Source organism: Nerophis lumbriciformis, linkage group LG12 (genome assembly GCF_033978685.3).
Source record: "Nerophis lumbriciformis linkage group LG12, RoL_Nlum_v2.1, whole genome shotgun sequence".
Classification (NCBI taxonomy): domain Eukaryota; kingdom Metazoa; phylum Chordata; class Actinopteri; order Syngnathiformes; family Syngnathidae; genus Nerophis; species Nerophis lumbriciformis.
The window spans coordinates 3,863,845-3,886,975 of NC_084559.2; the positions used below are offsets into that span (position 1 = coordinate 3,863,845).

The 23,131-nt window shown below is 42.2% G+C and overlaps 1 protein-coding gene across 1 annotated transcript in view; it reads left to right on the top strand.

Annotated features, from left to right (window-relative positions):
* Window positions 1-18,377, top strand: part of LOC140679239 (uncharacterized) — a 50,517-nt gene extending 32,140 nt beyond the window's left edge. The window contains exons 11-15 of the mRNA XM_072914239.1: window positions 240-361; window positions 464-526; window positions 2,818-2,886; window positions 8,462-8,615; window positions 16,643-18,377. Of these exons, the coding sequence (XP_072770340.1) occupies window positions 240-361; window positions 464-526; window positions 2,818-2,886; window positions 8,462-8,615; window positions 16,643-17,349 (1,115 nt within the window). The 3' untranslated portion in view covers window positions 17,350-18,377. The remainder of the gene's footprint in view (window positions 1-239; window positions 362-463; window positions 527-2,817; window positions 2,887-8,461; window positions 8,616-16,642) is intronic.
* The last annotated feature ends 4,754 nt before the right edge of the window (window positions 18,378-23,131 follow it).

Genomic DNA, 23,131 nt, shown 5'->3' on the forward strand with positions numbered 1-23,131 from the left:
CCTCCACTTTTCTAGACCTAATGTGAAATAGAAATTAGCGCTGAAGGACTACCACACTATGAAAAGTGTGATTTTCTGCTCTGATGAAGCCGGCATTAAACATTTTGGCTGCAACTCTCAGTAATGGAAACAAGGCTTCTTTATTTTGCACATAACCATTCTGCTGTAGAGCACGGTTGTCTTTCCTGGTGCATAGAAGTAATCTTAAAAACTTTGTTTCTCCCCTACACCCCACCTAGAATCGGGGACTAATCCAGCCACTCATGTGAATGTCCTGAATGAGACGGTGTCCTTGTCAGAAGAGGCGCCGCCTGTGGCCGCCTCGGAAGCTCCATCTAGATTAAGGAACCGCAAGAAAAAGGTATGCCCGTGTCGATCGTGTTTTCAGTTGTATTTTTCTTACTGAGATAGATTGTGGCCAATTTACGGATTAGCACAAATCTTTCCGTTTCTCCGATTGCAGGCGGTGGCCAAGCCCAAATCCATTGTTGAACTTCGAGCAAGCCCCAGGAGTCGGAAAAGAAAGGTAGTACGCCTGCCAAATGCTTTCACATTCATCTTACTTGTAGAAAGTGCCATCCAGGAGTTGTGTACGTTTTTTGTTTTTTTTATTAGTCGGGGGTCATAACATTTTCTGTCTGATCAATTGTTTAAATTAGGAATGTCAAACTAATTTTAAATCAGAGTGCACTTACAATTAGTAGTGTTAAGTGGGCTGGAACCAGTAAATCATAGCATAATTACCTCTGTTTTAGTACCAAGAAGACATGAACTTCTGTCTTGCCTCTGGTGAGGGCGGTCGCATTTTTTCCCGCTCCCTTCTTCTTCCAGCTTGCTCTCTTTGTTTTGTCTTGTCTGAACATTTTTGAAGCCTCTTTCTTTGCGCTGTCCTCAAATCTAAACATCAGACATGGAAATGATCAGGTGGACTCGACGCAATTAAAAACAAAATCTTTTCGACGAGCAAAAGAGGTTCGGGAGAGCCTGGCTACCCTGATGGAACCATTGCTGCGGGGTACGTGAGAGATTCCTGGGATGAATGGAGAATCATGTGCCTCTCAGTCCTTTCCATCGAGGACGTGGAAGACATCTACCTATTTGGAACCGTGATCGCGGGGCAACTGCTGATTGGTCTGGGCATTGCTCTGGTGTATTGTCAAGTTCGTAAGACGATGGCAGCCACTCAAGGAGCCCAAAGGCTGTTCGTCGCAACGGAAGGTTTGGGCCGGGCTGTGGGATCGTAGACTGTGGCCATTTCTGAACTGAATCGCAAGATGAATCACATCATGGAGAAGCTTGCTGAAAAGGAAAATTGAATATGAGAGCAGCCAGCATGGACGAATAGAACAGACAAGTCATTGTATTGTCTGCTCGCGGAAAACAAACATCCTAATCTACGATTTGACTCCCTGGAATGGCCTTGACGCTGTGAACAACAGGAAAAGGCTGTTCTGAAAACACCCCCGAGGACACCTCAATGATGGACGCTTTTGACCTCCCTCCCTCCTCAACGACACCTGGAGTCGAACCTTTGCTTGCATGCAGATCGGCCTCAGTCTATAAAGTTAAAGTTAAAGTACCAATGATTGTCACACACACACTAGGTGTGGCGAAATTATTCTCTGCATTTGACCCATCACCCTTGATCACCCCCTGGGAGGTGAGGGGAGCAGTGGGCAGCAGCGGTGGCTGCGCCCGGGAATCATTTTTGGTGATTTAACCCCCAATTCCAACCCTTGATGCTGAGTGCCAAGCAGGGAGGTAATGGGTCCCATTTTTATAGTCTTTGGTATGACTCGGCCGGGATTTGAACTCCCAACCTACCGATCTCAGGACGGACACTCTAACCACTAGGCCACTGAGTAGGTGAACATTACATCATCAGACCCAAGACAATGGGCACATACACACACCCCACGCCTTCACCACCGCTTGTTTCCCCTCGGGGTGATGGACGGCTGGCAGCGCTTCATAGCAGCAGTCGACCTCCAGGGTCCAACCCCCCTCTCCTCTGTTGCGAGTTGTCGTGATTAAATGTAACGTGTTTGTGTGCATTGCATGGAGGTTTTATCCCACTCCAGACTAGGCCCCCTTAGGAGCCCAGTCTAGATTGTATTTTTTATACTCATCTTCTTCCCCAGCGTTATACCTTTTCTTTTCTTTTACGGGGCGCCTTTGGCGACCCATCAGCGTTCCTGTTCTGTAACCCTGTACACTGTTTGTTTGTGTAATCTTGAACGGGTTTGTGCTGAAAACAAAGTTTCGTTGTACTTGTGCAATGACAATAAAGTCATATCCTATCCTATGAAGAAAATGGTTATAGTTATGCACTGTACTTTTACAAAACATGTCATGAACAACCTCAGATTTCCTAAGACAAGTTTGTGCATATTGTTTATTGACATGTGTGCACTACAGCTGATGTCAGGGAACATCTCAGTGACGGTCGATGTCATTAACTCCACAAATAAATATGGACTGTTAAGACGCGTCGGTGCGCTCATCAGTTACAATTGATTTGATAGATTGGCTTACCAGTTCTGATGATTGTTCCAAAATCCTTGTAGCCACAGTATTCCTCAGCAGACTGATGTTGGCAAAAGCTTTCTCTTCTTCACGCATTTTTTAATTTTTTAACACTCAGTTTTCGGCTTTTGATGCTAAAAAAAAAAGATTGCCTTCACTGCTCCTTCACTTTAATACGTCTGATACCTTTCAGTTAAATCCATTAAATGCAAACGCAGCCGCCTCTCTGTGTATACATTTTATGATTGTTCAAAAGATAATATAATGTATATCCACATTTTCTTCATCTAGTTGACTGAAGAGAGCAAACCCGTCAAGAGGTTGACACGCTCTGCCACCCAGCCATCTGAGAAGTTTAAGGTGAGTTAACTGACAAATATTTCAAATCAGTTTTTTCAGAAAAGTCAACTCACCTTCGTCTCCTGTCATCTATGCCGCTATGGAAAATACAGTAGTTCACGTTGCTAAATTACCTGCTGATATCAACTCCAAATTTCACTGTATCAGTTACTTAAAGGGGAACATTATCACCAGACCTATGTAAGCGTCAATAAATACCTTGATGTTGCAGAAAAAAGACCATATATTTTTTTTAACCGATTTCCGAACTCTAAATGGGTGAATTTTGGCGAATTAAACGCCTTTCTAATATTCGCTCTCGCAGCGATGACGTCACAACGGGAAGCAATCCGCCATTTTCTCAAACACCGAGTCAAATCAGCTCTGTTATTTTCCGCTTTTTCGACTGTTTTCCGTACCTTGGAGACATCATGCCTCGTCGGTGTGTTGTCGGAGGGTGTAACAACACGAACAGGGACGGATTCAAGTTGCACCAGTGGCCCAAAGATGCGAAAGTGGCAAGAAATTGGACGTTTGTTCCGCACACTTTACCGACGAAAGCTATGCCACGACAGAGATGGCAAGAATGTGTGGATATCCTGCGACACTCAAAGCAGATGCATTTCCAACGATAAAGTCAAAGAAATCTGCCGCCAGACCCCCATTGAATCTGCCGGAGTGTGTGAGCAATTCAGGGACAAAGGACCTCGGTAGCACGGCAAGCAATGGCGGCAGTTTGTTCCCGCAGACGAGCGAGCTAAACCCCCTGGATGTCTTGGCTCACACCGTCCCTTATGCCACCGAAAATGATCAAGAGAAGAATATCGACCCTAGCTTCCCTGGCCTGCTGACATGAGGGTATGTTTACAGAATATATTAATTGATGAAAACTGGGCTGTCTGCACTCTCAAAGTGCATGTTGTTGCCAAATGTATTTCATATGCTGTAAACCTAGTTCAAAGTTGTTAGTTTCCTTTAATGCCAAACAAACACATACCAATCGTTGGTTAGAAGGCGATCGCCGAATTCGTCCTTGCTTTCTCCCGTGTCGCTGGCTGTCGTGTCGTTTTCGTCGGTTTCGCTTTCATACGGTTCAAACCGATATGGCTCAATAGCTTCAGTTTCTTCTTCAATTTCGTTTTCGCTACCTGCCTCCACACTACAACCATCCGTTTCAATACATTCGTAATCTGTTGAATCGCTTAAGCCGCTGAAATCCGAATCGCTTAAGCCGCTGAAATCCGAGTCTGAATCCGAGCTAATGTCGCTATAGCTTGCTGTTCTTTCCGCCATGTTTGTTTGTTTTGGCTTCACTATGTGACGTCACAGGAAAATGGACGGGTGTTTATAACGATGGTTAAAATCAGGCACTTTGAAGCTTTTTTTAGGGATATTGCGTGATGGGTAAAATTTTGAAAACAACTTCGAAAAATATAATAAGCCACTGGGAACTGATTTTTAGTGGTTTTAACCATTCTGAAATTGTGATAATGTTCCCCTTTAGAATAATAAATTTTCGTGTCAATCTGAAAATATGGCCTTTGGTGAAGAAAAATCCATAAATTAGCCACACTGTTTTGCTCAAAGCGTAGGGAAAAAGTAGGAGTTAAAGTTGCGCAATTACCTGCTGATATGAACTCTAAATGTTACTGTGTCAGTTACTTAAAATACCAAATTTTCATGTCAGTCTGAAAATATTGTGGTTTTGTCACTTTACGGACTTGAAACAGCGATCGTTGTGTTTTTGCGCAATGAGGCAGAAAGCAACAAATAAAGGCCTACTGAAACCCACTACTACCGACCACGCAGTCTGATAGTTTATATATCAATGATGAAATCTTAACATTGCAACACATGCCAAAAAAAGTGCAATTTTAAATTTCCTGCGAAACTTCCGGTTGAAAACGTCTAGGTATGATGACGTATGCGCGTGACGTCGATGGTTGAAACGGAAGTATTGGGACGCCATTGTATCCAATACAAAAAGCTCAGTTTTCATCGCAAAATTCCACAGTATTCTGGACATCTGTGTTGGTGAATCTTTTGCAATTTGTTTAATGAACAATGGAGACTGCAAAGAAGAAAGCTGTAGATGCGATCGGTGTATTAGCGTCTGGCTACAGCAACACAACCAGGAGGACTTTGACTTGGATAGCAGACGCGCTATTCCGTCGATCGCTGGAACGCAGGTGAGCTTCGGTGTTGATGAGCAGATGAGGGCTGGCGTAGGTGGAGAGCTAATGTTTTTATCATAGCTCTGTCGAGGTCCGTAGCTAAGTTGGATTCAATGGCGTCGTTAGCAACAGCATTGTTAAAGGGGAACATTATCACCAGACCTATGTAAGCGTCAATATATACCTTGATGTTGCAGAAAAAAGACCATATATTTTTTTAACCGATTTCCGAACTCTAAATGGGTGAATTTTGGCGAATTAAACGCATTTCTATTATTCGCTCTCGGAGCGATGACGTCACATCGGGAAGCAATCCGCCATTTTCTCAAACACCTAGTCAAATCAGCTCTGTTATTTTCCGTTTTTTCGACTGTTTTCCGTACCTTGGAGACATCATGCCTCGTCGGTGTGTTGTCGGAGGGTGTAACAACACGAACAGGGACGGATTCAAGTTGCACCAGTGGCCCAAAGATGCGAAAGTGGCAAGAAATTGGACGTTTGTTCCGCACACTTTACCGACGAAAGCTATGCTACGACAGAGATGGCAAGAATGTGTGGATATCCTGCGACACTCAAAGCAGATGCATTTCCAACGATAAAGTCAAAGAAATCTGCCGCCAGACCCCCATTGAATCTGCCGGAGTGTGTGAGCAATTCAGGGACAAAGGACCTCGGTAGCACGGCAAGCAATGGCGGCAGTTTGTTCCCGCAGACGAGCGAGCTAAACCCCCTGGATGTCTTGGCTCACACCGTCCCTTATGCCACCGAAGATGATCAAGAGAAGAATATCGACCCTAGCTTCCCTGGCCTGCTGACATGAGGGTATGTCTACAGAATATATTAATTGATGAAAATTGGGCTGTCTGCACTCTCAAAGTGCATGTTGTTGCCAAATGTATTTCATATGCTGTAAACCTAGTTCATAGTTGTTAGTTTCCTTTAATGCCAAACAAACACATACCAATCGTTGGTTAGAAGGCGATCGCCGAATTCGTCCTCGCTTTCTCCCGTGTCGCTGGCTGTCGTGTCGTTTTCGTCGGTTTCGCTTGCATACGGTTCAAACCGATATGGCTCAATAGCTTCAGTTTCTTCTTCAATTTCGTTTTCGCTACCTGCCTCCACACTACAACCATCCGTTTCAATACATGCGTAATCTGTTGAATCGCTTAAGCCGCGGAAATCCGAGTCTGAATCCGAGCTAATGTCGCTATATCTTGCTGTTCTTTCCGCCATGTTTGTTTGTATTCACTATGTGACGTCACAGGAAAATGGGTGGGGGTGGTTAAAATCAGGCACTTTGAAGCTTTTTTTAGGGATATTGCGTGATGGGTAAAATTTTGAAAAAAACTTCGAAAAATATAATAAGCCACTGGGAACTGATTTTTAATGGTTTTAACCATTCTGAAATTGTGATAATGTTCCCCTTTAAGCTTCGCCAGGCTGGAAAGCATTAACCGTGTAGTTACAGGTCCATGGTTTAATAGTATTGTTGATTTTCTGTCTATCCTTCCAGTCAGGGGTTTATTTCTTTTGTTTCTATCTGCAGTTAAGCCCGATGCTGCCACGTTAGCTCCGTAGCTAAAGTGCTTCACCGATGTATTGTCGTGGAGATAAAAGTCACTGTGAATGTCCATTTCGCGTTCTCGACTCTCATTTTCAAGAGGATATAGTATCCGAGGTGGTTTGAAATACAAATCCGTGATCCACAATAGAAAAATGAGAGAGTGTGGAATCCAATGAGCCCTTGTACCTAAGTTACGGTCAAAGCGAAAAAAGATGCGTCCTGCACTGCACTCTAATACTTCACTCTCAAGTTCCTCATCCACGAATCGTTCATCCTGGCTCAATTTAATGGGGTAATCGTCGCTTTCTCGCTCCCAATCGCTCTCGCTGCTGGTGTAAACAATGGGGAAATGTGAGGAGACTTTCAACTTGTGACGTCACGCTACTTCCGGTACAGGCAAGGCTTTTTTTTTATCAGCGACCAAAAGTTGAGAACTTTATCGTCGTTGTTCTATACCAGGGCTCGGCAACCTTTACCAGTCAAAGAGCCATTTTGACCAGTTTCACAAATTAAAGAAAACAATGGGAGCCACAAAAATCTTTTGAAATTTAAAATGAAATAACACTGCATACAAAGTTTTTTTTGCTTTGTGCACGGGTCTCAGACACGCGGCCCACACATTAATATGATAATTGAATGTTGGTGCGGCCCGCGGGTTTTATATGAATGGCGCTTGACAGCGTCATACTTGCCAACCCTCCCGATTTTTCCGGCAGACTACGAATTTCAGGTCAACTGTTCTCTCGAACGTGCCGTGATGGTACAGCATTTAACGCCCGCTACAACCAGCGTGCCGGCGCAGCCACACGTTGTATGGAGCTTCTACTTGCACACGTAGGTGACAGCAAGGCATACTTGGTCAACAACCTCACAGGTTACACTGACGGTGGCGGTATAAAAAACTTTAACACTCTTACTAATAATGGGCCACACTGTGAACCCACACCAAACAAGAATGACAAACACATTTCGGGAGAACATCTGCACCGTAACACAACATAAACACAACAGAACAGATACCCAGAATCCCATGCAGCCCTAACTCTTCCGGGCTACATTATACACCCCCGCTACCAAACCCCGCCCACCTCAACCAACGCACAGAGGGGGGGGTTGATGTGTGAGGGAGCAGGGTTGGGGTGGGGGCGGGGTTTGGTGGTAGCAGGGGTGGATAATGTAGCCCGGAAGAGTCAGGGCTGCATGGGATTCTGGGTATTTGTTCTGTTGTGTTAAGGTGCAGATGTTCTGCCGAAATGTGTTTGTCATTCTTGTTTGGTTTTGGTTTAAAGTGTGGCCCATTATTAGTAAGAGTGTTAAAGTTGTTTTATATGGCCACCGTCAGTGTAATATGTGTGGCTGTTGACCAAGTATGCCTTGCTGTCACTTACATGTGCAAGCAGAAAATGCATACAACAAGAGGCAGAGCTGGCACGCTGTTAATACATATTATAGAGGGCGCCAAATGCTTTACCATCATGACACACCCTTGTTATTATTATAAGGGTGAAAATTGGAGAATATTAATCCTGAAAGTTTTCTGTGAGAGGCACTGAAATATGGAAGTCTCCCGGGAAAATCGGGGGGGTTGGCAAGTATGCAGCTGAGCCGCATCAGAGTGATCAAAGAGCCGCATGCGGCTCCGGAGCCGCGGGTTGCCGACCCCTGTTCTATACTAAATCCTTTCAGCAAAAATATGGCAATATCGTGAAATGATCAGGTATGACACATAGAATGAATCTGCTATCCCTGTTTAAATAAAAAAATGTCATTTCAGTAGGCCTTTAAGAGCTTCCTATGTAGGCGATAGCATGTTTGTGTTGATGAGGAAATTGTATGATCCCTTATGATCTCACCACAGTTGGCAACCGCACGTCGGTGGAAAAAGGAGGTGAATCGTTCTCTGTACGGATGTCGGGAATATGCCTCAAACAATCCTTCCCTGAGTCCCATCGCAGAGTCCTTCCTAAACCAGTTTCCAGCTGCACAGAACACGCCTATTGGTGGCTGCGAAGGTAAAATATGCTTCAACCCTTACAGTATATGATGGTTAAGATGTATTTAGGATCTGATGCTTGGAATAAAAGCTGACCAGACAAGCGTTATTTGACCCTTATGGTGTACTCGCATGAGGCCGTTCGTACAGTTCTGTACATGAGCATGATCCCCCTTCCACTCAGCCTGCGCTCACACAGAACACTTGTTCTTATCTGCTGTTTTATTAACTTTTACTGTAAATATATCTAAAAAATATAGGGAGGAACGTTACACGGGCGTCAAAATGGGGAAAGATTGTCATGGAAAGACGTCGTCTTTAGAATAGGATTATGTACCCCGATGAAAACGCGTAGAGTCTTAAGGTCCATTAAGACATGCCGTGAATATTAAAGGCATCTTAACTAGATTAGGGATGTCCCGATCCAGGTTTTTGCACTTCCGATCCGATACCGATATTGTTTTTGCATTTCCGATCCGATACCGATACTGACCGATACCGATACTGACATCCGAGCATGTATTAAAGTTTAAAGTTATTTAGCCTACTTAGTTGTCAGAATCATGTTGAAAAGGGTTTTAGTACCGTATTTTCCGCACCATAAGCCGCCCTGGGTTATAAGCCGCGCCTTCAATGAACGGCATATTTCAAAACTTTGTCCACCTATAAGCCGCCCCGTGTTATAAGCCGCATCTAACTGCGCTAAAGGGAATGTCAAAAAAACAGTCAGATAGGTCAGTCAAACTTTAATAATATATTAAAAACCAGCGTGATGTGGGCGCGCATGGAGTCGTATATCAACATGGACGGAGCTGCGTGAAAAAAGCCACCCGGCCTCTTCGCGTAAACTTCCCTTAACCACTCGCTAACCTTTTCTTCATCCATCCATCCCTTCGAGTTAGCTTTTATGATGACGCCGGCTGGAAAGGTCTCTTTTGGCAAGGTCTTCCTTTTGAATATCACCATGGGTGGAAGTTTCTGGCCATTAGCATGGCAAGCTAGAACCACAGTGAAGGATGACTTCTCATTCCCTGTGGTGCGAATATTCACCGTACGTGCTCCCGTTGTATCCACATTGCGGTTCACAGGAATATCAAAAGTCAGTGGAACCTCGTCCATGTTGATAATGTTCTCTGGCCGGGTCTTTTTTTCAGCTATCTTGTTTTTACAATATGCACGGAAAGTAGCCAACTTTTCTTGAAAGTCTTTAGGCAGTTGCTGTGAAATAGTAGTCCGTGTGCGGATGGAGAGATTGCGTCTTTTCATGAACCGGAAACCTGTCGCTTAGTAGGAGCCATTTTGTGGTCTTTACAGATGTAAACACACAAAGGAAATGAAACGTAATATCCGCGCGCTTCTTCTTCTTCTACGGGGGCGGGTGGTTGCTTACAGTAGAAGAAGAAGCGCTTCCTCTTCTATGGGGGCGGGTGCTTACCTTGGCGGTTGCTTGCGTAGAAGAAGAAGCGCTTCCTCTTCTACGGGGAAAAAAGATGGCGGCTGTTTACCGTAGTTGCGAGACCTAAACTTTATGAAAATGAATCTTAATATTAATCCATATATAAAGCGCACCGGGTTATAAGCCGCACTGTCAGCTTTTGAGTAAATTTGTGGTTTTTAGGTGCGGCTAATAGTGCGGAAAATACGGTACTCTTGATAACAACTAGCCAGCTGAATTAGGGGAGTTTGAATAATACACAATGGTTGGTAACAAGAAACTGATCTGTTTATTCAAGGATAAACACAAAATAGACAAAATTATACATGACAAACAGAAATGGCATCATTGAACTAGGGCTGGGCGATATGGCCTTTTTTTAATATTGCGATATTTTAAGGCCATATTGCGATACACGATATATATCTCGATATTTTGCCTTAGCCTTGAATGAACACTTGATACATATAATCACAGCAGTATGATGATTCTATGGGTTTTGATTGATTGATTGAGACTTTTATTAGTAGGTTGCACAGTGAAGTACATATTCCGTACAATTGACCTCTAAATGGTAACACCCCAATAAGTTTTTCAACTTGTTTAAGTCGGGGTCCACTTAAATTGATTCATGATACAGATATATACTATCAGATATATACTATCATCATAATACAGTCATCACACAAGATAATCACATTGAATTATTTACATTATTTATAATCCAGGGTGTGGAGGGGGGCGCCGGATGTAAGTGTCAAAAAGACAGCCAAAAGAGTTTGATATGAGAATAAATCTAAAGTTAAAATATGGGGTAGAAATGCACCCATTTGCAGGAAATGTAGTCTTGATTTTCAAAATGTTCTTACAAGGCTTGCATGTCTACATTAAAACATTCTTCTTCATACTGCATTAATATATGCTACTTTTAAACTTTCATGCAGAGAAGGAAATCACAACTAAAAAAATCACTAATTTTTTCAGACGGTGTTGATGTGTAAATGTTTGCCTCTGCATTTTGATGGTGTGGACGTGTGGCCCCGAATGGAGATAAGCGTCTCGACAGACGTCACAATATTTGAACAATGATGACGAAAACTGTTTTCTCTGTCGTGTGTGTCGAAAATTGTTATGCGCTTATTTTTTTATTTGATTTTGTGCGTGGCATAGATTTGCCGTGCGCAGAGGACGTTTGAGCAGGCGCGCACCTTAGCGGCTGCGCTAGCATCACAGCTAACGTTTGCCATGCCGCTACCTCGCTCTCTGCTGGGAGAGGACGTATACGTATGTGACGTATGACATGACAGTATGTGACATATGACGTGACAGTATGTGAAGTGTGTAAGAAGGTGCGCTCGCTGTCTGTGAGAGGGAGACACAGGAAAGAGTGAGAAGAGCCTGTCGTGTAATGCCAGCAGCTAAAAGCAACTACGTGAGAATTGTGGATGTGTTGAAGGTGTGCTGGAAAATGCGGAACGTAAATTACGGAGCAGCAGAAAAGTGGAATGTATTATTTAAATAGGTGCGTTGGAAAACACGGACCGGAGTTTTTTTTTTTAAACTGGATCTGGATCGGCATTTTCCCATGCCTTGCCGATACGCAATTTTTGGCAAATATCGGCAGCCGATCCGATCCAAATATCGGATCGGGACATCCCTAAACTAGATATGTCCGATAATATTTGCATGATTTTTTTTTTTAACGAGGCTGCTGCTAAACATTATACATACAGTTGAAACAAGAAATGTACTTACCGGTATGCATTATTTCTCACTTGTCTGGCTCGAAATCAGAATACACTTTTTGTTTTAGGTTAGTTTTGATTTCCAAAATGATTTACAATATAGTCGCTAAATGCCAGAATAATGAGAGAGATTATTTATATTACTTTCTTCAAAGTAAGAAGTTGACATACATTCCATTAGCATTTGGTAGGGATGTCCCGATCCGATATTTGGATCGGATCGGCCGCCGATATTTGCAAAAAAATGAGTATCGGCAAGGCATGGGAAAATGCCGATCCAGATCCAGTTAAAAAAACTCCGCTCCGTGTTTTCCAACGCACCTATTTAAATAGTACATTCCACTTTTCTGCTGCTCCCTACTTTCCGTTCCGCATTTTCCAGCACACCTTCAACACATCCACAGGTCTGGATTCTCACGCAGTTGCTTTTAGCTGCTGGCATTACACGACAGGCTCTTCTCACACTTTCCTGTGTCTCCCTCTCACAGACAGCAAGCGCACCTTCTTACACACGTCACATACTGTCACGTCACATACGTATACGTCCTCCCCGAGCAGAGAGGTAGCAGCATGGCTAACGTTAGCTGTGATGCTAGCGCAGCCGTGTGACCAACGTTCTCTCTAAGGTGCGCGCTTATGCAATTGCGCACTGTTTAAACGTCCTCTGCGCATAGCAATTATATGCCACGCACAAAATCAAATAAAAAAATAAGCGCATAACAATTTTCGACACACGGACACGACAGAAAAAACAGTTTTCGTCATCATTGTTCAAATATTATAACGTCTGTCGAGCCGCTTATCCCCGTTCGGTGCCACACGTCCACACCATCAAAATGCCGAGGCAAAAATTTCCAGATCAACACCGTATGAAAAAATTAGTGATTTTTTTAGTTGTGATTTCCTTCTCTGCATGAAAGTTTAAAAGTAGCATATATTAATGCAGTATGAAGAAGAATGTTTTAATGTAGACATGCAAGCCTTGAAAGAAAATGTTGAAAATCAAGACTACATTTCCTGCAAATGGGTGCATTTCTACCCTATATTTTAACTTTAGATTTATTCTCATATCAAACTCTTTTGGCTGTCTTTTTGACACTTACATCCGGCGCCCCCCTCCACACCCTGGATTATAAATAATGTAAATAATTCAATGTGATTATCTTGTGTGATGACTGTATTATGATGATAGTATATATCTGATAGTATATATCTGTATCATGAATCAATTTAAGTGGACCCCGACTTAAACAAGTTGAAAAACTTATTGGGGTGTTACCATTTAGTGGTCAATTGTACGGAATATGAACTTCACTGTGCAACCTACTAATAAAAGTCTCAATCAATCAATCAAAACACATAGAATCATCATACTGCTGTGATTATATGCATCAAGTGTTCATTCAAGGCTAAGGCAAAATATCGAGATATATATTGTGTATCGCAATATGGCCTTAAAATATCGCAATATTAAAAAAAGGCCATATCGCCCAACCCTAGTTTCAATGATGCCATTTCTGTTTGTCATGTATGATTTTGTCTATTTTGTGTTTATCCTTGAATAAACAGGTCAGTTTCTTGTTACCAACCATTGTGTATTATTCAAACTCCCCTAATTCAGCTGGCTAGTTGTTATCAGGAGTACTAAAACCCTTTTCAACATGATTCTGACAACTAAGTAGGCTAAATAACTTTAAACTTTAATACATGCTCTGATAGGCCAGTATCGGTCAGTATTGGTATCGGTCAGTATCGGTATCGGATCGAAGTGCAAAAACAATATCGGTATCGGATCGGAAGTGCAAAAACCTGGATCGGGACATCCCTAGCATTTGGTACCATTGCCTTTAAACCGTATGTGTCAAACGTATTGGATATCCTTCCACAAGCTTCTGCCAGTCGTTGGCAGGAATTTTAGCCCGTTTCTTCTGACAGAACTGATGTAACTGAGACAAGTTTGTAGGCTGCCTTGCCTACACATGCTTTTCTTAGCTCAACCTATCCATTTTCAGTAGGATTGAGATCAGGGCTTTGTAATTGCCACTCCAGAACATTGATTTTGTTCACCGTATTCCACTTGGTTGCCTGTTTGGCAGCATGTTTCGGGTCATTGTCCATTCAATAGACCCATTTGTGCCCAAGCTTTACCTTCCTGACTGATGTTTTCAGATGTTGCTTCTGGATTTCCACAGGTTTTTTTTCTTTATGATGCTATATATTTTGTGAAGTGCACTAGTCCCTCCCTGCAGCAAAACAAACCCAGAACATGATGCTGCCACCACCGTATTTCACAGTCGTGATGGTGTTCTCAGGCTTGCAAGCTTCCCTCTTTTCCCTCCAAACGTAAAGATAGTCATTATAGCCAAACTGTTCCGTTTTTGTTTTGTCAGACCACAGAACATGTCTCCAATAATAAAGGTCATGACAGCATATTAAATCACATTAATATACAAATGCACATGCATAAAGGAAGCATGTTAAATCAACAAAAAAGTGGGTTTAGTCCATGAGAGGGAGCGGGGGAGAATCAAGGAACACAACAAATACGCGGTGTTTGGTCATTTTAACGTGAAATAAAATATATCAATATATTTTCTTAATTCATATCTTGTTTAAAAATATATCAATACATCTTACAAACTCGATATATCGCCCAGTCCTACCTTCCTGTAATGCATTGCTTCCTCAAATATTTTCTGTTACGCCTCGGGGTGTAACGGTACACAAAAAATTTGGTTCGGTACGTACCTCGGTTTAGAGGTCACGGTTCGGTTCATTTTCGGTACAGTAAGAAAACAACAAAATATAAATTTTTTTGGTTATTTATTTACCACATTTGTAAACAATGGCTTTATCCTTTTAACATTGAGAACACTATAATAATTCTGCCCACGTTAATCAACATTAAACTGCCTCAAGTTGTTGCTCAGATTAAATACAATGACAAAACTTTTCTTCTACATATAAAAAGTGCAACATTAAACAGTTTCAAGTCAACTCATCATGCTTAATTTATTACAGCATTTGGGAAGCCTGTAGTTGATTTTTATTATGTAAATGTTATATTTCTATCATGTGATAGCAGGGACCCTGCCATTCAAAACTAGGCTGCTGCATTTCTAATGATTAATATAATTTAGGAGAGACTATTCATCCCTGAACACCATGGAGTTCATGTAGGCTTAATGATGCACTTACATTATTATATCAACTATCAGAGACAGAAACTCTTCATTTAGCATAATGTTCTTTTTTGCTGCTTCAACACAGCTCAATCAACACAGAAAAAGGTAGAGTGAAATAACAGACAGACAGGGCTTTGCTGTCCGTAACACGCACACACACACACACCGCAAAATTAGCTAACGTTAGGCTAAAAGCGAATTAGCCTTCACCTCAAGCCAGGACTGCGAGCGAGCTGAGCTGCCTTTTATATTTCTAGAAGGTCAACGGGCTCATAGAGATGTTACTAGTAGTTGACTGGGAGGTGTTTATTATCATTTGGGGAGAGTCCGCTGCCTGATGCTTACCTGCTAAACGCTAAGCACTGACTGCATGCGCTCTGAATACGCACTGCTGATTGGCCGTTACCGCTCTGTTTGTAACCAATCAGATGGTTGTGTGGGTGGGACAATGCTGGGTGCTGTGTAGAGTACCGTATTTTCCGCACCATAAGGCGCCCTGGGTTAAAAGCCGCGCCTTCAATGAACGGCATATTTCAAAACTTTGTCCACCTATAAGCCGCCCCGTGTTGTAAGCCGCATCTAACTGCGCTAAAGGAATGTCAAAAAAACAGTCAGATAGGTCAGTCAAACTTTAATAATATATTAAAAACCAGCGTTCTAACAACTCTGTTCACTCCCAAAATGTACGCAAATGTGCAATCACAAACATACGTATATCAACATGGACAGAGCTGCGTGAAAAAAGCCACCCGGCCTCTTCGCGTAAACTTAAACTTACCTTAACCACTCACTCATCTTTTCTTCATCCATCCCTTCGAGTTAGCTTTTATGATGACGCCGGCTGGAAAGGTCTCTTTTGGCAAGGTCTTCCTTTTGAATATCACCATGGGTGGAAGTTTCTGGCCATTAGCATGGCAAGCTAGAACCACAGTGAAGGATGACTTCTCATTCCCTGTGGTGCGAATATTCACCGTACGTGCTCCCGTTGTATCCACAGTGCGTTTCACAGGAATATCAGTTGCTGTGAAATAGTACCGGTAATCCGTGTGCGGATGGAGAGATTGCGTCTTTTCATGAACCGGATCCCTGACGCTTAGTAGGAGCCATTTTGTGGTCTTTACAGATGTAAACACACAAAGGAAATGAAACGTACGGTGATATCCGCACGCTTTTTCTTCTTCTACGCGGGCGGGTGGTTGCTTACAGTAGAAGAAGAAGCGCTTCCTGTTCTATGGGGGCGGGTGCTTACCTTGGCGGTTGCTTGCGTAGAAGAAGAAGTGCTTCCTGTTCTACCGGGAAAAAAGATGGCGGCTGTTTACCGAAGTTGCGAGATCGAAACTTTATGAAAATGAATCGTAATATTAATCCATATATAAAGCGCACCGGGTTAAAAGCCGCACTGTCAGCTTTTGAGTAAATTTGTGGTTTTTAGGTGCGGCTAATAGTGCGGAAAATACGGTACTGACAGAGGCAGAGGCACTTAATATGTTCGTGTGGAAACTCGTTTGGTACACCTCCGAACCGAACTGAAACCCCCGTACCGGAACGGTTCAATACAAATACGCGTACCGTTACACCCTTACCTGCAAGTCTTCAACTATAACATTTGTAAAGCCTGAAATAGTAAATGTATTTCCCTCATTTTCTCTCCTGCTGTTTGTTTCCTTCCCGCTACTCTTAGACGAAAGTCCGAACCTGTCAGCAGCCAGTGGGCCAATGAAGGCAGAGGCTCACGATGCAAGCACATTCCCCATGTCCATTAACGAAAGAACCACAGAGAAGAACAGGGGAACTCCAGGAACCGGAGTCAAAGGGCTAGAACTGACGAGGAAGGTTAATGTTTCAGACAATGACCTGCTCTGCGTGGAGCTTGAAATAAGTGAGAACCACAAGGATGAGATCGCGACACTTCCAGGCGTGTCAATAGAAGTCTCGTCTGTGCCAGATCAGGATGGCACTGAAGCGCAATGCACACTAACAGCTGCCGACACAGCAACCGCAATGGCAGAATGCCCTTTGACTGATGATGACCACACGATCGGAGGAGTTGGTTTGACGTCCCAGCAGGCCCAAATTGTGTCAGGAAGCTCTGTGAACCCAACAGAGGAACAGCCTGACCCCGGCAGCTCAGGTCCTGGACAGAAGGACCTGGCTCCCTGGCAGGCCGACTTTAATTTTGAGGATGTTTTCAAACCTGTCGCCACCAGAGGGCAGCGGTTTGTGCGTCGCAGCCTGAGGAACCAAGAAAGCATGGCGGAGGATGGCGTCGACACAGGCCTGGCCTGGATTCCTCGAGTCTCACCTGAAAGCAGGAGAGAATCCGTCAGGAGGTCAATGAGGCGTAGAAGTGGTATTACTCTTCCACTTACTGTACAACCTCTCGTCTGAGGACGTACTCGAGTGATCACAGGGGCTACAGTCAGACCCCCACCATTAAATATAATTCATTCCAGAGAACACACTTGTTGTTTCATGAGCAAAAAAAGAGCTGACACGACTGTCCTTAACCAATAATTGCTATAGTCTCCATAAGCAAGCCAATCGATACACCGAGAGCACTTCTCCTCTCAATCAATATCTAACCACACTTTCCTGCCTCGCTTTACAGTCGCTGGATGGAGACTCAACCAGTCGATATTTTCTCTTAGCGGATAGATGAAGACGGCCTTAGTGCGGTCGCCCTCTGTCAGGCTAGCTTCCAAGCTGCTGCCTTCAAGAAACAGCAATGGAGGAGAACACAAAATATTTACTACAAAAGGTAATTCTGTTGAATCATTTTTGAGAATAATGACTATATTTTAGAGTTGGATAATTCCGCAAATTTTGATGTTGATTTAATACCAAATAAATACAGGGCCAGAATTGTGGACAATGTTTTGAAATTTTGTTTATGAAATGTTTTGGAGCTCATATAAGGATTTTAATGTTTTTGTTGTCAAGTGAGCTAGAGCAAATACTATTGGGTCTCATTCAAACTCTTCTGTGTTTTGCCCCAAAGCCACCCTGCCTCAAATAAAATACCAATACAGTACATTCAGGGAATACATTGTTTAAATGTGTTGTTTCTGGACTGCAGGAAACCAAAACTGCCTTTTTGGTAAAAGCATACTTGCCAACCCTCCCGGATTTTCCGGGAGACTCCCGAAATTCAGCGCCTCTCCCGAAAACCTCCCGGGACAAATTTTCTCCCGAAATTCAGGCGGACCTGAGTCCGCTTTCCCACGATATAAAGAACGTCTACAGTAAAGCAGTCCGTCTGCCGTAAACAGCAATGTTGTGACACTCTTAAACAGGACAATACTGCCATCTAGTGCATTTGATGAAAGCACTTTTGTGCGTGCCACACAGCAATGCATCATCAGAGAGGGTGTTCAGCATGGTTAGAAAGATAGTGACAGAGAATAGAACAAGGATGGACAATTCAACCTTTAACTCAACAATGAGTAGATGAGTGTTATGTGTGTGTATATGTGTAAATAAATGAACACTGAAATTCAAGTATTTCTTTTATTTATATATATATATATATATATATATATAGCTAGAATTCACTGAAAGTCAATTATTTCTTATATATACATATATATATATATATATATATATATATATCCATCCATCCATTTACTACCGCTTATTCCCTTCGGGGTCGCGGGGATATATATATACAGGTAAAAGCCAGTAAATTAGAATATTTTGAAAAACTTGATTTATTTCAGTAATTGCATTCAAAAGGTGTAACTTGTACATTATATTTATTCATTGCACACAGACTGATGCATTCAAATGTTTACTTCATTTAATTTTGATGATTTGAAGTGGCAACAAATGAAAATCCAAAATTCCGTGTGTCACAAAATTAGAATATTACTTAGGGCTAATACAAAAAAGGGATTTTTAGAAATGTTGGCCAACTGAAAAGTATGAAAATGAAAAATATGAGCATGTACAATACTCAATACTTGGTTGGAGCTCCTTTTGCCTCAATTACTGCGTTAATGCGGCGTGGCATGGAGTCGATGAGTTTCTGGCACTGCTCAGGTGTTATGAGAGCCCAGGTTGCTCTGATAGTGGCCTTCAACTCTTCTGCGTTTTTGGGTCTGGCATTCTGCATCTTCCTTTTCACAATACCCCACAGATTTTCTATGGGGCTAAGGTCAGGGGAGTTGGCGGGCCAATTTAGAACAGAAATACCATGGTCCGTAAACCAGGCACGGGTAGATTTTGCGCTGTGTGCAGGCGCCAAGTCCTGTTGGAACTTGAAATCTCCATCTCCATAGAGCAGGTCAGCAGCAGGAACCATGAAGTGCTCTAAAACTTGCTGGTAGACGGCTGCGTTGACCCTGGATCTCAGGAAACAGAGTGGACCGACACCAGCAGATGACATGGCACCCCAAACCATCACTGATGGTGGAAACTTTACACTAGACTTCAGGCAACGTGGATCCTGTGCCTCTCCTGTCTTCCTCCAGACTCTGGGACCTCGATTTCCAAAGGAAATGCAAAATTTGCATGGTTGGGTGATGGTTTGGGGTGCCATGTCATCTGCTGGTGTCGGTCCACTCTGTTTCCTGAGATCCAGGGTCAACGCAGCCGTCTACCAGCAAGTTTTAGAGCACTTCATGCTTCCTGCTGCTGACCTGCTCTATGGAGATGGAGATTTCAAGTTCCAACAGGACTTGGCGCCTGCACACAGCGCAAAATCTACCCGTGCCTGGTTTACGGACCATGGTATTTCTGTTCTAAATTGGCCCGCCAACTCCCCTGACCTTAGCCCCATAGAAAATCTGTGGGGTATTGTGAAAAGGAAGATGCAGAATGCCAGACCCAAAAACGCAGAAGAGTTGAAGGCCACTATCAGAGCAACCTGGGCTCTCATAACACCTGAGCAGTGCCAGAAACTCATCGACTCCATGCCACGCCGCATTAACGCAGTAATTGAGGCAAAAGGAGCTCCAACCAAGTATTGAGTATTGTACATGCTCATATTTTTCATTTTCATACTTTTCAGTTGGCCAACATTTCTAAAAATCCCTTTTTTGTATTAGCCTTAAGTAATATTCTAATTTTGTGACACACGGAATTTTGGATTTTCATTTGTTGCCACTTCAAATTATCAAAATTAAATGAAATAAACATTTGAATGCATCAGTCTGTGTGCAATGAATAAATATAATGTACAAGTTACACCTTTTGAATGCAATTACTGAAATAAATCAAGTTTTTCAAAATATTCTAATTTACTGGCTTTTACCTGTATATATGAAATACTTGACTTGGTGAATTCTATCTGTAAATATACTCCTCCCCTCTTAACCACGCCCCCCACCTCCCGAAATTGGAGGTCTCAAGGTTGGCAAGTATGGGTAAAAGTCTCATAACATCCATGCCACTGCGTGTTCACTCATTTCTCTCCTTTTTTCTGTAAATATTTTAGGATTGTTTCATGTTAAATAGAAAGTGGTTTGATGGCACACACCGCAGGTGAAAAAAAGAGGGCTTCGGCTGTGAATCTAATAAAGACTGCATGTTTTCATTCTGTCTTGCCTCTGGTGAGGGCGGTCACATTTCTTCCCGCTCCCTTCTTCCCCCTGCTTGCTCTTTGTTTTGTCTCGTCTGAACTTTTTTGCAGCCTCTTTCTTTGCGCTGTCCTCCAAATCTAAACATCAGACATGGAAATGATCAGCTGGACTCTCGACTCAGTTGACAAAATCTTTTCGACGAGGTTCGGGGGAGCCTGGCTGCCCTGATGGAACCATTGCTGCCGGGTACGTGAGAGATTCCTGGGATAAATGGAGAATCATGTGCCTCTCAGTCCTTTCCATCAAGGACATGGAAGACCTTTCCCTATTTGGAACCGTGATAGCGGGGCACCTGCTGATTGGGCTGGGCATTGCTCTGGTGTATCGTCAAATTCGTAAGACGATGGCAGCCACTCAAGGGGCCCAAAGGCTGTTCGTCGCAATGGAACGTTTGGGCCGAGCTGCGGGATCACATACCGGGGGTGATTTCTGAACTGAATCGCAAGATGGATTACATGGAAAAGCTGGTAAGGGAAAAATTGGATATGAGGGCCAGCATGGACTAATAGAACAGACAAGCCATTGTAATGTCTGCTCGCGGAAAAACAAAAATCCTAATCTACGATTTGACTCCCTCGAATGGGCTTGACGCTCCAACAACAGGAGCAGGCTGTTCGGAAAACATCCCCGAGGACACCTCAATGACCACTACATCAACACACCCAAGACAATGGGCATATACACACACCCAACCCACTCCACGCCTTCACCACCGCTTAATTGCCCTTCGGGGTGATGGATGGCTGGCAGAGCTTCATAACAGCAGTCGACCTCCAGGGTCCCAACAGTCGTGATTAAATGTAACATGTTTGTGTGCATGGCATGGAGGATTGTTCCCACTCCAGACTAGGCCCCCTTAGGAGCCCAATCTAGATTGTATTTTTTTACTCATCTTTTTCCCCTGCGTTTGACCTTTTTCCCATCTTTTACGGGGCGCCTCGTGGCGACCCATCAGCGTTCTTGTCCTGTTTGTTTGTCTAATCTTGAATGGGTTTGTGCTGAAAACATAGTTTTGTTGTACTTGTTGCAGTGACAATAAAGAACTATCCTATCCTATGTTTCTGTAAGTAGTATTACTGTATACCTGTAATTGTTTAACCACAACTGAATGTAAATTTTTTATAAACGATAAAAGGCATTTATTTAGGGTTTGCAGTACTACAGTCCATCCAGGATGTCGCTTTTGCACCAATTCACGCAAAATCAAACCAATCCCCGGAAATTATACAAAGAGCAGAGATTTTCATGTTGTTGTGCGATGATAATCCCGTCTCTCAATTACTTGCCATAATTATAATTATTATAGTAACTAGTTATAATTCATTAAAACGGTACAGTAATTTGACACTGACATTTTATCATGTGCTTTTACTACCATCTACTGTCTACTTTTAAGTCTGGCATAAAAGAGTAAAATTATCATACAGTCAGGGTTTGGGTTACAATTTGCTTGAAATCCATTGCTCTTTAATTATAATAATAATAGATTGTATTTGTAAAAAGCACTTTACATTGAGTAAACGACCTCAAAGTGCTACAGTGTATTCATGTAAAAAGCACTTTACATTGAGTAAACAACCTCAAAGTGCTACAGTGTATTAAACAAATAAAATAGATAAAAAGATATATAAAAAAAATAAAATAGCTAAAATTAGTATGCATATATCTTAAAAAAAAAAAAAAAGAGGCTTTTTGTAAAAAGAAGGGTTTTTAGGCCTTTTTTTAAAAGCATACACAGTCTGTGGTTCCCTCAGGTGGTCAGGGAGAGCGTTCCACAGACTGTCTACTTTTAAGTCTGGTATAAAAGAGTAAAATTATCAGTATACAGTCAGGGGTTTGTGTTACAATTTGCTTGAAATCCATTGCTCTTTAATAATAATAATAGATTATATTTGTAAAAAGCACTTTACATTGAGTAAACAACCTCAAAGTGCTACAGTGTATTAAACAAATAAAATAGATAAAAAGATATATAAAAAAATAAAATAGCTAAAATTAGTATGCATATATCTAAAAAAAAAAAGAGGCTTTTTTTTTTTAAAAAGAAGGGTTTTTAAGCCTTTTTTAAAAGCATACACAGTCTGTGGTTCCCTCAGGTGGTCAGGGAGAGCGTTCCACAGACTGTCTACTTTTAAGTCTGGTATAAAAGAGTAAAATTATCAGTATACAGTCAGGGGTTTGTGTTACAATTTGCTTGAAATCCATTGCTCTTTAATAATAATAATAGATTTTATTTGTAAAAAGCACTTTACATTGAGTAAACAACCTCAAAGTGCTACAGTGTATTAAACAAATAAAATAGATAAAAAGATATATAAAAAAAATAAAATAGCTAAAATGAGTATGCATATATCTAAAAAAAAAAAAAAAAGAGGCTTTTTTAAAAAAAAGAAGGGTTTTTAAGCCTTTTTTTAAAAGCATACACAGTCTGTGGTTCCCTCAGGTGGTCAGTGAGAGCGTTCCACGGACTGTCTACTTTTAAGTCTGGTATAAAAGAGTAAAATGATCAGTATACAGTCAGGGGTTTGTGTTACAATTTGCTTGAAATCCATTGCTCTTTAATAATAATAATAGATTTTATTTGTAAAAAG